The sequence below is a fragment of the Lethenteron reissneri genome, chromosome 26, assembly GCF_015708825.2.
Source record: "Lethenteron reissneri isolate LAM-NWPU_2019-01 chromosome 26, ASM1570882v1, whole genome shotgun sequence".
NCBI lineage: Eukaryota > Metazoa > Chordata > Hyperoartia > Petromyzontiformes > Petromyzontidae > Lethenteron > Lethenteron reissneri.
In genome coordinates this window covers 14,779,050-14,793,281 of record NC_083804.1, presented here as the reverse complement: position 1 = coordinate 14,793,281, position 14,232 = coordinate 14,779,050, and the positions used below count along the sequence as shown (strand labels likewise).

At 54.0% G+C, this 14,232-nt stretch overlaps 1 protein-coding gene across 1 annotated transcript in view; it reads left to right on the top strand.

Annotated features, from left to right (window-relative positions):
• LOC133347961 (uncharacterized) overlaps positions 1 to 14,232 on the top strand; it is a 97,530-nt gene that overhangs the window by 46,044 nt on the left and 37,254 nt on the right. Inside the window, exon 5 of the mRNA XM_061560726.1 lies at positions 2,687 to 2,772. Within this exon, the coding sequence (XP_061416710.1) occupies positions 2,687 to 2,772 (86 nt within the window). The remainder of the gene's footprint in view (positions 1 to 2,686; positions 2,773 to 14,232) is intronic.

Below are 14,232 nucleotides of genomic sequence, written 5' to 3'. Positions count from 1 at the left end.
ATATAGTACTAGTGTCTAAATAGTACCGCTGTGTAATAGTACCACTGTTTATATAGTACCAGTGTCTAAATAGTACTACTGTGTATATAGTACTAGTGTCTAAATAGTACTCCAGTGTAATAGTACCAGTGTCTAAATAGTACTACAGTGTTTATAGTACCGCTGTGTAAATAGTACTTCTGTGTATATAGTACTACAGTGTATATAGTACTGTGTAATAGTACTGTACAGTGTAATAGTACTGTACAGTGTAATAGTACTGTACAGTGTAATAGTACTGTACAGTGTAATATTGCGTCTGTACAGTGTAATAGTACTGTACAGTGTAATAGTACGCCTGTACAGTGTAATAGTACTGTACAGTGTAATAGTACTGTACTGTGTAATAGTACTGTACAGTGTAACAGTGCTGTACAGTGTAATAGCACTACAGTGTAATAGTACTACTGTACAGTGTAATAGTACTACAGTGTAATAGTACTACTGTACAGTGTAATAGTACTACTGTACAGTGTAATAGTACTAGAGTGTAATAGTACTACTGTACAGTGTAATAGTACTGTGGTGGAGTAGAGTCTCGAGGGGGGTGTGTGCGAGGATTCGGATTCATTGGAGAGGCAGGCGACTCGCCGCGTCAGACCAGGGCGCTCCGCTCTAAACAGCAGCAGCAGTAGCAGCTGTTGTTGTTGTTTACACGTTTGTAGTTGATTGTGTAACCAGGTAAGAACTCTAGAGACCAGGATAGGAACCTTATTTGCAAGGATGGGTGGGTGAGTGGGTTGGTGGGTGGGTGAGTGGGTGGGTGGATGAGTGGGTGAGTAGGTGGGTTGGTGAGTGGGTGGGTGGGTGAGTGGGTGGGTGGATGAGTGGGTGAGTAGGTGGGTGGGTGAGTGGGTTGGGGGGTGGGTGGGTGGGTGGGTGAGTGGGTTGGTGGGTGGGTGAGTGGGTTGGTGGGTGGGTGAGTGGGTTGGTGGGTGGGTGGGTGAGTGGGTGGGTGGGTGGGTGAGTGGGTGGGTGGGTGGGTGAGTGGGTGGGTGGGTGGGTGAGTGGGTGGGTGGGTGGATGGGTGAGTGGGTGGGTGGATGGGTGAGTAGGTGGGTGAGTAGGTGGGTGAGTGAGTGCGTGGGTGGCTGGGTGGGTGGCTGAGTGGGTGGGTGGGTGAGTGGGTTGGTGGGTGGGTGAGTGAGTGCATTCAGGATTTTATTTGATTCTTTCTTAACCAGGTAAGAACTCAAGAGACCAGGATAGGAGCCTAATTTTCAAGAGTCAGCGAATGGGTGGGTGGGTGAGTGAGTGAGTGGGTGAGTGAGTGGGTGGGTCAGTGGGTGGGTAGGTGAGTGGGTGGCTGGGTGGGTGGGTGAGTGGGTGGGTGGGTGGGTGAGTGAGTGAGTGAGTTGGTGGGTGGGTGGGTGGCTGGGTGGGTGGGTGAGTGGGTGGGTGGGTGGGTCAGTGGGTGGGTGGGTGGGTCAGTGGGTGGGTGGGTGGGTCAGTGGGTGGGTCAGTGGGTGGGTCAGTGGGTGGGTCAGTGGGTGGGTCAGTGGGTGGGTGAGTGGGTGGGTGAGTGGGTGGGTGAGTGAGTGGGTGGGTGGTTGAGTGAGTGAGTTGAGTGGGTTGGTGGGTGGGTGAGTGAGTGGGTGAGTTCGAAATTGTGCCAATAGCTGTAACTGACTGCATTTGGATATCTGTACTGCGGTGGCTGTACTCTGTCGTATAGGGCTTGCCGTGTCTTCTTAGCTGCATCTGCAAGCCGAGATAGCGCAACTGGGAAAATAATCATATATATCGTTGGGATAGCTGTATGCGGGGTAACTGTGTCGGCATAGCTGCAGTTGTGTATCTGGGATAACTGCAGCTAGAACAGCTGTTCCTGGTAAGCTGTACCAGCATGCATGTGCTCTGTATCGGCTGTAGCGGTCTCAACTCTATATTATTTTACTGTGGAACGTCCCCACTGAGCTATTCAGCTCGTTTGTCAGAAGCGACCTGGCTGTCGCAAATGTTAAGTCGACCAAGTGGCTTGTCATCATCACAATCATCATCACGTGGGGAGTGGCTTATCATCATCATCACGTGGGGAGTGGCTTGTCATCATCACAATCATCATCACGTGGGGAGTGACTTGTCATCATCATCATCATCACGTGGGGAGTGGCTTGTCACAATCATCATCATCACGTGGGAAGTGGCTTATCATCATCATCACGTGGGGAGTGGCTTGTCATCATCATCACAATCATCATCACGTGGGAAGTGGCTTGTCACAATCATCATCACGTGGGAAGTGGCTTGTCACAATCATCATCACGTGGGAAGTGGCTTATCATCATCATCATCATCACGTGGGGAGTGGCTTGTCACAATCATCATCACGTGGGCAGTGGCTTGTCATAATCATCATCATCATCACGTGGCACATTTATCGCAGCAGCAGCAGCCAAATCATCTTAAACGCCGTGACAGTGATGCTAAATTCGGAGGGGAACAAACGGAGGACCCGGAGGAAAACAAAATAAAATCCCCCCACGCCACCACGGATCGGGGGACACTCAAACTGCAAACACCCAGCAGGCGCCGGGGGTGAGCGGTGATATCTGGTGAGAGCGGCGCTCTCTGGGGATAGCTGTGTCCCCGCGTGGCTGTGTCTCACCGCCGCTGCTGCTGCTGTCTCCGTGCTGTCTGGCAACAGATGCGCTGAAGAAAGCCGGCGGAGGTGTGGAGATCCGACGCAGCCTCAGCTACATCCACGAGATCGGCCGCGGGTGGTTCGGCAAGGTGGGACGGACTGCAGCGCTCCGCAGCACTCAGCAGCACTCGGCAGTACACAGCAGCACTCAGCAGTACACAGCAGCACTCAGCAGTACACAGCAGCACTCAGCAGTACACAGCAGCACTCAGCAGTACACGGCAGCACTCAGCAGTACATGGCAGTACACAGCAGTACATGGCAGTACACAGCAGCACTCAGCAGTACATGGCAGTACACAGCAGTACATGGCAGTACACAGCAGTACATGGCAGTACACAGCAGCACTCAGCAGTACACAGCAGCACTCAGCAGTACATGGCAGTACACAGCAGTACATGGCAGTACACAGCAGCACTCAGCAGTACACAGCAGCACTCAGCAGTACATGGCAGTACACAGCAGCACTCAGCAGTACACAGCAGCACTCAGCAGTACACGGCAGTACACAGCAGCACTCAGCAGTACACAGCAGCACTCAGCAGTACATGGCAGTACACAGCAGTACATGGCAGTACACAGCAGTACATGGCAGTACACAGCAGTACATGGCAGTACACAGCAGTACATGGCAGTACACAGCAGTACATGGCATTACACAGCAGTACATGGCAGTACACAGCAGCACTCAGCAGTACACAGCAGCACTCAGCAGTACACAGCAGCACTCAGCAGTACACAGCAGCACTCAGCAGTACATGGCAGTACACAGCAGTACATGGCAGTACACAGCAGTACATGGCAGTACACAGCAGCACTCAGCAGTACATGGCAGTACACAGCAGTACATGGCAGTACACAGCAGTACATGGCAGTACACAGCAGCACTCAGCAGTACACAGCAGCACTCAGCAGTACATGGCAGTACACAGCAGTACATGGCAGTACACAGCAGCACTCAGCAGTACATGGCAGTACACAGCAGTACATGGCAGTACACAGCAGCACTCAGCAGTACACAGCAGCACTCAGCAGTACATGGCAGTACACAGCAGCACTCAGCAGTACACAGCAGCACTCAGCAGTACACGGCAGTACACAGCAGCACTCAGCAGTACACAGCAGCACTCAGCAGTACATGGCAGTAAACAGCAGTACATGGCAGTACACAGCAGTACATGGCAGTACACAGCAGTACATGGCAGTACACAGCAGTACATGGCATTACACAGCAGTACATGGCAGTACACAGCAGCACTCAGCAGTACACAGCAGCACTCAGCAGTACATGGCAGTACACACTACATGGCAATACACAGCAGTACATGGCAGTACACACTACATGGCAGTAAACAGCAGTGCATGGCAGTACACACTACATGGCAGTACACAGCAGCACTCAGCAGTACATGGCAGTACACACTACATGGCAGTACACACTACATGGCAATACACATCAGTACATGGCAGTACACACTACATGGCAATACACAGCAGTACATGGCAGTACACACTACATGGCAGTACACAGCAGTACATGGCAGTACACACTACATGGCAATACACAGCAGTACATGGCAGTACACACTACATGGCAGTAAACAGCAGTGCATGGCAGTACACACTACATGGCAGTACACAGCAGCACTCAGCAGTACATGGCAGTACACACTACATGGCAGTACACACTACATGGCAATACACAGCAGTACATGGCAGTACACACTACATGACAATACACAGCAGTACATGGCAGTACACACTACATGGCAGTACACAGCAGTACATGGCAGTACACACTACATGGCAATACACAGCAGTACATGGCAGTACACACTACATGGCAATACACAGCAGTACATGGCAGTACACACTACATGGCAATACACAGCAGTACATGGCAGTACACACTACATGGCAGTACACAGCAGCACTCAGCAGTACATGGCAGTACACACTACATGGCAGTACACACTACATGGCAATACACAGCAGTACATGGCAGTACACACTACATGGCAGTACACAGCAGCACTCAGCAGTACATGGCAGTACACACTACATGGCAGTACACACTACATGGCAATACACAGCAGTACATGGCAGTACACACTACATGGCAATACACAGCAGTACATGGCAGTACACACTACATGGCAGTACACAGCAGCACTCAGCAGTACATGGCAGTACACACTACATGGCAGTACACAGTGCAAGGCAGTACACAGCGGTACACAGTACACAGCAGTACACCGCACTCAGCAGTACACAGTACATGGCAGCACACAGCAGTACGCAGAACGCAGCAGTACACGGCAAGCGCACACAATACAGCAGCACACAGCAGTGCACATCACTCCACAGTACACAGCAGTACACAGCGAGCTCGCATAATACAGCAGCACGCAAGACGCACACAGCAGTACACAGTACACATGTGTAGTAAGTTGATGAGGAGACGATGAGGAAGTTGAGACACACTGTTTATTAACTCCGGGACAGATACAATAGTTGAAGGGGTATCGGCCCCTTCACCCGTACTATGGGAAACCCACCCTAGTACTAAGCCCTCTGTCCTGTCCCCCAGTCCTCCTCTACTGGGCTACGGGAGGCTGACTGATCTGGCCCTGGCAAGCACAGATCTCGGCACCAGCTAACCAGCCTTGCCCTGATAAGGGCAGCGGTCTGGAAGCTCTTGGGCCGCGCCACTGGCTTACCCGGCTCGGCCCTTATAAGGACGGCGAGACCGGGGAGTCCCAGGGCCTAATCTCCGAGTCTTGGATCTTCACTGGTCAGCTTCGTGTCGAACTGCCTCGAGCTCTTTGGGTTCCACCTTTTATAGGGATCGCCTCCGAGGGCTGGGGGCGTGGGCAATAACTGATGCGGACGTCGGTGTGACCCCCCGTGTATGTGAGTGCCGACAGCCCTGTGTTTGTTGTCCGCCGTTTCTCCCGTAATAACCCCTACATCACCCCCCCCTGTACAGCTCGCAGCCGTCCCGGCTGCAACAATCCCTCAACCCCCAAGAATAAAGATTAACACCGTCAATACACGTGTGCCTCGTAACAGTAACAATAACAAGAACAAGCGTAACATCAACCGATGGTTCCCTAAAAAAAAAAAAAAAACCCCCACCCGGAACCGCAACACATATACAGAACGGTATAACAGCACATGCAATCAGCATATCGCGATCACACGCGTACATTGAAGCACAATAGCAAGCAAATCTGCAGGCGACCAACACACCATCAATCCCGTCGTAACTTTTCAACCACAACACAGTTATTCCCTCTCATGCAACGACCGCATCGCACACAGCACCTCGCAGCATAATACAGCCCAAAAAAAAACATTTTTTTTTTTTCAATTAAGCCCATCGCGCACGGTGACCCACGAGATGGTACAGCACAGGATACCCGACGCTCCCACGTTAATAATTAACTTTACCATCAAGATAACAACTCCACGCAGCAGCGCACACACTCCCTTTGAAACTCAGCAACCACAGCAGACTCTCCGTCCATTCCCAACACACGCACACACTTACATGGACAGCAAGCAACAAGCAGATAGCGTGGTCATCGTTATTACACACACATACAACCATTAAAAAAACATATATACAATGAGCGGGTTCCGCAGCAACGGAACACGCGCGGAAAGCTAATCATAACAACCGGCGCGTTTTGGCGCGAGTCCGTGCAGCGGGCCCGTCACAAGGGGCCGGCTTGGTAGAGTCAGTGGCAGGTGTCGCATCAGCAGGTGCCTGGTCGTCCGGTTTCCCGGACGTGCCAGCGCCGCCCCCCACGGGGGAGGCTGGCAGCCCAGAGGGCTTCAGTCCTGGGGCTCCTGAAGACGGGACAGTCATTAGTGGATCAGAGGCTGGCATCGATCCCGCCCCCCCGGAGTCAGAGGACTCCCCACATGTTCGGCCATTTACGTGGGAGGAAGCGTGCGGAGCAAAAAATGGCTTTAACCGTGAAGGGTGCACAAACCACCGACGCTTCCCCCACTTAATGCGCACACATTGAGGCCGCACAACCTGCACAATTTCAACGGGGCCCCTCCATGGTCGCAACAACTTAGCCGAGGTGGCCAATGGCACCTGAGGGCAGTGCAACCATGCTCGGTCGCCCGGGTGCCATTCGTGCGTGTGAGTCCGGCGCGACCGCAATCTCTCGTTTTGTTTCTGGCGAGAGTCAGAGTTTTGCATGGCCGCCTGCCGTGCCTCCGCCAAGCGAAGGATGTTAAATTTAACATGGTCGGCGATTTTCGACTTAGCATGAGGCGCGGCAATCGTCAGCTGAGTCGCGACAGGCGGGTCAACCTCGCGACCATACATCAAAAAAAATGGCGAGAACCCGGTCGCCGCGTGAGGAGCCATCCTGTATGCCGCCAGGACTCCCCCGATCCGTAGATCCCAATCGTTTTGGGACTCAGATACCTGGTGGGATAGCATGGACGTAAGAGTCCTATGCAAGCGTTCCACCATCCCATCCGTTTGTGGATGGTAAGGCGAGGTACGAACTTTCTTTGTACCCAGAAGGCCACATACCTCGTGTAAAAGGGTACTAGTGAAATTCTTTCCCTGATCGGTCAACAACCGTTCCGGAGCGCCTTTGTCGAGGACGTAGCCCTGAACAAAAGCCTCCGCAACGGCCGCTGCGGACTGGTTGGCGAGGGGCCAAGCCATAGGCCATCGCGTGAAATATTCCACGCCAACCAGCAGGTACTTATTACCCCTCGGCGTGGAAGGAAACGGTCCCAAAATATCAAGGGCGACCAGCTCGTTAACCCGGGTGACCGAAATGGACTGGAGCGGTGGACTGGCTCCCTTCGCCGGCGGCTTCCGTTGTGCACACTGGGTACAGGACCGCAGCAGATCGTCCACGTCTCTTGCCATGCCCGGCCAAAAGTAATTAAGCTGGAGCATGGCAAGTGTTTTGAGGGTACCCAGGTGCAGGAGCCGTTCATGAGCAGCCCATACAGCCCTACCCCTCAACGTGGAAGGCACCACCAGCCTGTGACGGCGGATCGTCCCGTCCCAATGCATGAGTAAGCCCTGGCACCACCCCCATGAGTCAACGCCCGACTTCCCTTGACCTGATCCTTCCGCGCGACGTCGTAGCGCCAGGAGGGTCGCATCCTCCATTTGGAGGCGACCCCACTCAGTACTTGACAAGCCAAGTAGGGAATCACTCCCACCCTCCGAAATAGGACCAGCGTCCGAAGGAGTATCAACTGCGGCCGCAAGAACCCGATCCCGGCCGTCACTTGCCGATTTGCAACGGCCCGAACCCAAGAAACAAGTGCAATCCGGGGCGATCGGCAGGCGTGATAGGGCATCGGCGTTGGTGTGGCGAATCCCCTTCCGGTAAGTTGTCTCAAAATCGAAATCCTGCATGATCTCGAGCCATCGGGACAACTGCCCCGATGGCTGGTTAATTCGTAGGGCATACTGCAACGCTGCATGATCTGTACGGACGGTGAAATGCCGGCCGTACAGATATGGCCGGTACTGTTGGATAAAGAACACGATAGCCAACAGTTCGCGGCGGGTGACGCAGTACCGCTGCTCGGCCGGGGACAGTACTCTACTACCATAAGCCACAACGCGCTCCACGCCACCCACAATTTGTGACAGCACGCCTCCAATCCCGGTATTGCTTGCGTCCGTGTCGAGCACGAACGGCATGGAAAAATCGGGGTAGCTTAACGGCGGGGCCCCCACCAGGGCATCCCGAAGAGAGACAAAAGCGGCGTTCTCCACCGGCCCCCAATGAAATTTGACCCCTTTTGACGTCAAGGCATGTAGTGGCTTAGCGATGGAAGCAAAGTCCGCAACAAACCGGCGGTAATATGAAGCAAAGCCGATGAAGCTTCTAACCTCCCCCACCGAGGTGGGAATAGGCCAGGAGCTGACACAACGCGTTTTGGCGGGATCGGTTGAGATACCTGACCGGCCGACGATGTGACCCAAATATTTAACAGATTCGCGCAGCAAATGGCACTTTTGTGGCTTGAATTTCAAATTAGCAGCGCGCATTTTGAGAAAGACGGCCCGAAGCCTATCAAGGTGTTCCTCGAACGTCTTACTGAATACGATAACGTCATCCAGGTAAATCAAACACACCTCCCATTGCAAGCCAGCGAGGACCAATTCCATCAGGCGCTGGAACGTCGCGGGAGCAGAGTGTAATCCCATGGGTAAGCGATTGAATTGGAAGAGGCCGTGCGGCGTTCGGAAAGCTGTTTTGGGCCTGGATTCGTCGTCCAAGGGAAGTTGCCAAAATCCTGAGAGCAAATCCAAAGTGGAAAAGAATCGCGATCCCGCGAGGGCATCCAGCGATTCGTCCATTCGAGGAAGCGGATAAGCATCGGCCACCGAGATCTTATTTAATCGCCGGAAATCAACGCAGAACCTTAGGGACCCGTCGTGCTTTTTGACCAACACTATGGGTGCACCCCAAGGGCTGGTCGAGGGAGAAATGATGTCCGATTTCAACATGTCATCTACAGCCGATTTGACATGATCCTTTTCGGCGGGACTTAACCGAAAAGGATTTTGGCGGATAGGAGCGTTGTCACCGGTGTCAATATGGTGGCGTAGCAATTTGGTACATCCGATATCGTATTTGTGTTTACTGAAGACGTCGGAAAATTCTCGCAATAAGGCGCGTAATCTAGCACGTTGTGCGTCAGACAGGTCAGGTGACTCAGCACACAACGCATCCAGCCAAACCTCGTCAGCGTCTGAGGCTAATCGCGTTTGAGAATCGGTGGCCACCTGGCCAATGATCGGCGTTTCCGCAGGTACCGGAACCGCATGTGCGAACACGGTACCTTGCGAAACCACTGCCGTCCGTGTCCCGACATTGAGGACCGCGATAAACGGGTCCCCATCCCCTTTAACAATAGTCTGGGCCGTCACCAGATCTGGCCCACTCACCCCGGCTCTAGATGGTCCCAAAATAACGCCCCGGTCAGAGACTCCTTTATCGAACGGTCGACGCAAGCGCAGGGGTACCAACATCTGTGCCCCCGGGGGTACACGCACCGTCCGAGCAACAAGCGCCTGTACCGTAGCACAGGCAACACGCACGGCAGGGGTGGCAGGTAGGAACGTCATACGTCGGCCCGATGGAAGCTCGATGCATTGCTGGTCAATCAGAATTTTGATGGGCAATTTGGCCAAAAAGTCTGTCCCCAACAGGCACGGAATAGCCAGCGAGGAGGAGACGAACACCGGGCCAGATAGTTTAATGTCCCCTATCGAAATTTGCGCTCGAATTTGACCGATAATACCCAACGAGCCCCCATTCGCAGCGTAAAACGGTATATCGACAGGGAGCAACGGGCGACTCTGAACGGGCAGGATATTATAAATCAAATCTGAAATGATAGTTGCCGAAGCTCCCGTATCGACCAATAGCCGTACCTCCACCCCGTCAATATGCCCCGCGACAACGGACGACCCCGCTGATGCAGCCACAACTCGGTGAGCCAACTCGGACCATTGGCCCGGTTGGAGCGCCCTCCCCGACATGCCGCGACCCGACGCACCAGCACCCAACCCCCGAGAATTGTGTATCGGACCATGTGATAGGAAAGTGGGTGTGTGTGCAGGCCGAACATGTGGGGTGCCATGACTTGCCCGAGGATGTTGCGAAGGCTTGTGAGGAGGGCCGTCCGCAGCTCCAGGTCTCGCACCGCGCTGTCGAGGAGCCCGGCATCCGGACGCCACGTGGCCCCGGAGGCCACAATTATAGCAGACGACGAGCGTTCCAGAGGACTTGGGCTGGTCTCGGTGGCTTGGAACGTCCCGAGCCGGTCGCTCGGCAGATCGCCATCCTGCAGAACGATCCGCAGCGAAGGCTCCCTCCATTCCAGAAGAGGTTGCCGCCACGGTGTGTCGTGCAGCAGCTTTGTTCGCCTTCCTCCGCTGGGAGATGAGATTGGCGTGAATGTGCCTTGCAGCCCGCAGTGATGACATATCCGCATCGTCCTGCGCTAAGATGGTGAAGTCCAGATCGTCAGCCAGCAGCAAAATTTTCTCGGCCACCATCGCATCGATCCCCTCTTCATCCATACGCGGGAAAGCGTCTTTCGCCAATGACAGCAGGGCCGTGCGATAAGCGAGTGGCGATTCCTTATCACCCTTCTGCCGTTCATAGAAGAGCTGGCGACAATCGGAGGGCGGCCCATAAACGGTGGCCAGCAGCTGCAGCGCCGACTGAATGGTGGAGCGTGCCGACTTGGGTGCAGCAGTGAGGGTGCCCAGGGCGTCGCCGTCCAATAACGCCGGGAGAGCACACAGCGCCTCGTTGTCCGACCAGCCTGCCATCTCTTGGTGGGCCAAGAACCGGCGCTGGAACCCCCCCCAATCGCCGTCGCTTGCAACAAATACCTGTAGGGCCGGCAGGCGTTGCTGGAATGTCGGCTCCGTCTCCGATCCTCTTGGAGCGTCTCTTGCAGCATCCGTAGCGCGTCCCCGTACTGTATGGTCGGTGCTGGCGTCAGCTGGTGGTGACGTTTCAACCCCTGATAGGCTGCCACCGCGACCCGCCTCCGCCGATGACGTGGCGGCTGCTGGCTGGGCACCGTCTCCCGCGTGACGAGCTGGGACTCCTCCCTCCGCCTCTACTGTCTTCGTGGCGGGATTTTCGAGTCGCCCCGCTGTTGTAAAGGCGGGAGTTTCTGGCGGGCGTTGTCCATCTTCCCGCCGCGTCGTTCCTCCCGGCCCCAGGCGAGTTATTTGTTCCAGCATAGCGGCCGCTGCATACAAGAGCTCCGCCAGCCGCGAGTGAGCCAACGCCAACTCGTCAGTCGACGTCCCGGCCCTCTCCGACGGCCCCGCCGATGTCGGAGCCGGCAGCAGTTGTGCAGGTACGTCGGCGGCGATGTCTTGCACTGCCCCTCCCTCGTCGTCATCCTCTCCTGGGTCTTGGGCACGAGTCTTCCGTCTCGTATCCATGCTTGGCCCACTTCCAACACCAGATGTAGTAAGTTGATGAGGAGACGATGAGGAAGTTGAGACACACTGTTTATTAACTCCGGGACAGATACAATAGTTGAAGGGGTATCGGCCCCTTCACCCGTACTATGGGAAACCCACCCTAGTACTAAGCCCTCTGTCCTGTCCCCCAGTCCTCCTCTACTGGGCTACGGGAGGCTGACTGATCTGGCCCTGGCAAGCACAGATCTCGGCACCAGCTAACCAGCCTTGCCCTGATAAGGGCAGCGGTCTGGAAGCTCTTGGGCCGCGCCACTGGCTTACCCGGCTCGGCCCTTATAAGGACGGCGAGACCGGGGAGTCCCAGGGCCTAATCTCCGAGTCTTGGATCTTCACTGGTCAGCTTCGTGTCGAACTGCCTCGAGCTCTTTGGGTTCCACCTTTTATAGGGATCGCCTCCGAGGGCTGGGGGCGTGGGCAATAACTGATGCGGACGTCGGTGTGACCCCCCGTGTATGTGAGTGCCGACAGCCCTGTGTTTGTTGTCCGCCGTTTCTCCCGTAATAACCCCTACACATGTGTACTGCTGTAGCAGTACTCAGCAAGCACATCACGTAGCGGTTCAGAAGCACAATGCACAGAACACAGCAGTACACAGGTGGTGATTGCAGTGGGTGATGATAGGTGGTGGTGGTGGTGATGTTGGGTGTGGTGACGGTGCACAATGCTGGGTGATGTTGGTGAGTGATGATGGTGGTGAGCGTTGTTGGGTGTGGTCCGAAGCTTAATTTACGTGGGAATGCGACAACCCAACCACTGCCACCGCCACATAGAGGAACTGCTGATGAGCATGTGGTGAGCGATGATGCAAGGCTGGGCGTACCGATCTTGTGGCTCAAGCTTTCATTGCGAAGAGGGAAATGACCGAGTTATGAGCCACGCCTTATGTATTATGCACACACACATGCACATGCGCATCACAAGGGCACGAGTTGTATTCCCGGTTGGGTGTTCGACTGATTCTATCGTCGTCATCGTCATCTATCTCTCGTCGATGAAATTAGTAGCTCCACTTTTGCTGGGACATCAACAGTGGTCGTCCTACAGAGGGACTTGTCCCGGCCATAGGAATGTGGAACTGCCAGCGCCGACCCAGGGATTGCAATGCAATGGAGATGATTGCCACCCCAGAATGTTTGGCTTCTGATTTTTGAAGCGTGTACAGGAATGTTGTGTGTGTTGTGCGTGTGTTGTGCGTGTTGTGCGTGTGTTGTGCGTGTGTTGTGCGTGTGTTGTGCGTGTTGTGTGCGTTGTGCGCGTTGTGCGTGTGTTGTGCGTGTGTTGTGTGTGTTGTGCGTGTTGTGCGCGTTGTGCGCGTGTTGTGCGTGTGTTGTGCGTGCGTGTTGTGTGTGTTGTGCGTGTTGTGCGTGTTGTGCGTGTGTTTTGCATGTGTGTTGTGCGTGTGTTACGTGTGTTGTGCGTGTTGTGTGTGTTGTGTGTGTGTTGTGCGTGTTGTGCGTGTGTTGTGCGTGCGTGTTGTGTGTGTGTTGTGCATGTGTTGTGCGTGTGTTGTGTGTGTGTTGTGTGTGTTGTGAGTGCTTGTTGTGTGTGTTGTGCGTGTGTGTTTTGCATGTGTGTTGTGCTGTGTGTGGGTTGTGCGTGTGTGTTTTGCATGTGTGTTGTGCTGTGTGTGGGTGGTGCGTGTGTGTTTTGCGTGTGTGTTGTGTGTGTGTTGTGAGTGTTGTGTGTGTGTTTTGCATGTGTGTTGTGCGTGCGTGTTGTGTGTGTTGTGTGTGCGTGTTGTGTGTGTGTTTTGCATGTGTGTTGTGCTGTGTGTGGGTTGTGCGTGTGTGTTTTGCGTGTGTGTTTTGTGTGTGTGTTGTGTGTGTTGTGTGTGTGTTGTGTGTGTGTTTTGCATGTGTGTTGTGTGCGTTGTGTATATAATGTAACTCTATACGTACATGCTGCATGTGTGTATTCAGCGACATAAACCGCTTCTCACAACGCTTTCCCAAAATGTCTCCCAACTTTGCTTTCTATTGACCATTAAAGTAAAACTCATTCCAAAAAGCCTGTACTCAGCTCAGAAGGGGTCCTGCCTTAGGATTCCATTTGTCGAATTCAGTTCGCGGAGTTTGTGTAATGATGACGAGTCCATCAAACCAATGTGTCTCATTTGCGTTTAAAAATATATATTTTTTTCCAAGTGAAAAATCCCCCCCTCCCTCACCATCGACTGCGTCACCCCGCGCGTCTCTGCTGGAACAGAGAATCCTAGCGGATCTCCGCACGGCGACTGGCTACATCCGAGCCGGACGTGTCCTTTAACCGCCCTATAACCGCACGTTTCCGGCGTCGTGTGCACGAGAAGCGCGGAGAAGCGATGGGAAGCAAGGGGAAGCTTGGGGGGGGGGGGGGGGAGCGTGGAGCCCAGGGACTGCGAAGTCTGTAAACATTTTGTGCCCAGCTCAGCCGTCCAAACTAAACTGAAATTTTTTTTAACAACCAGGTAAGGCGCACTGAGTTACAGCTCTTTTTCAGAAGCGACCTGCTCGCAAATGACAGCTCAACGGTGTGGATTATCACGTGG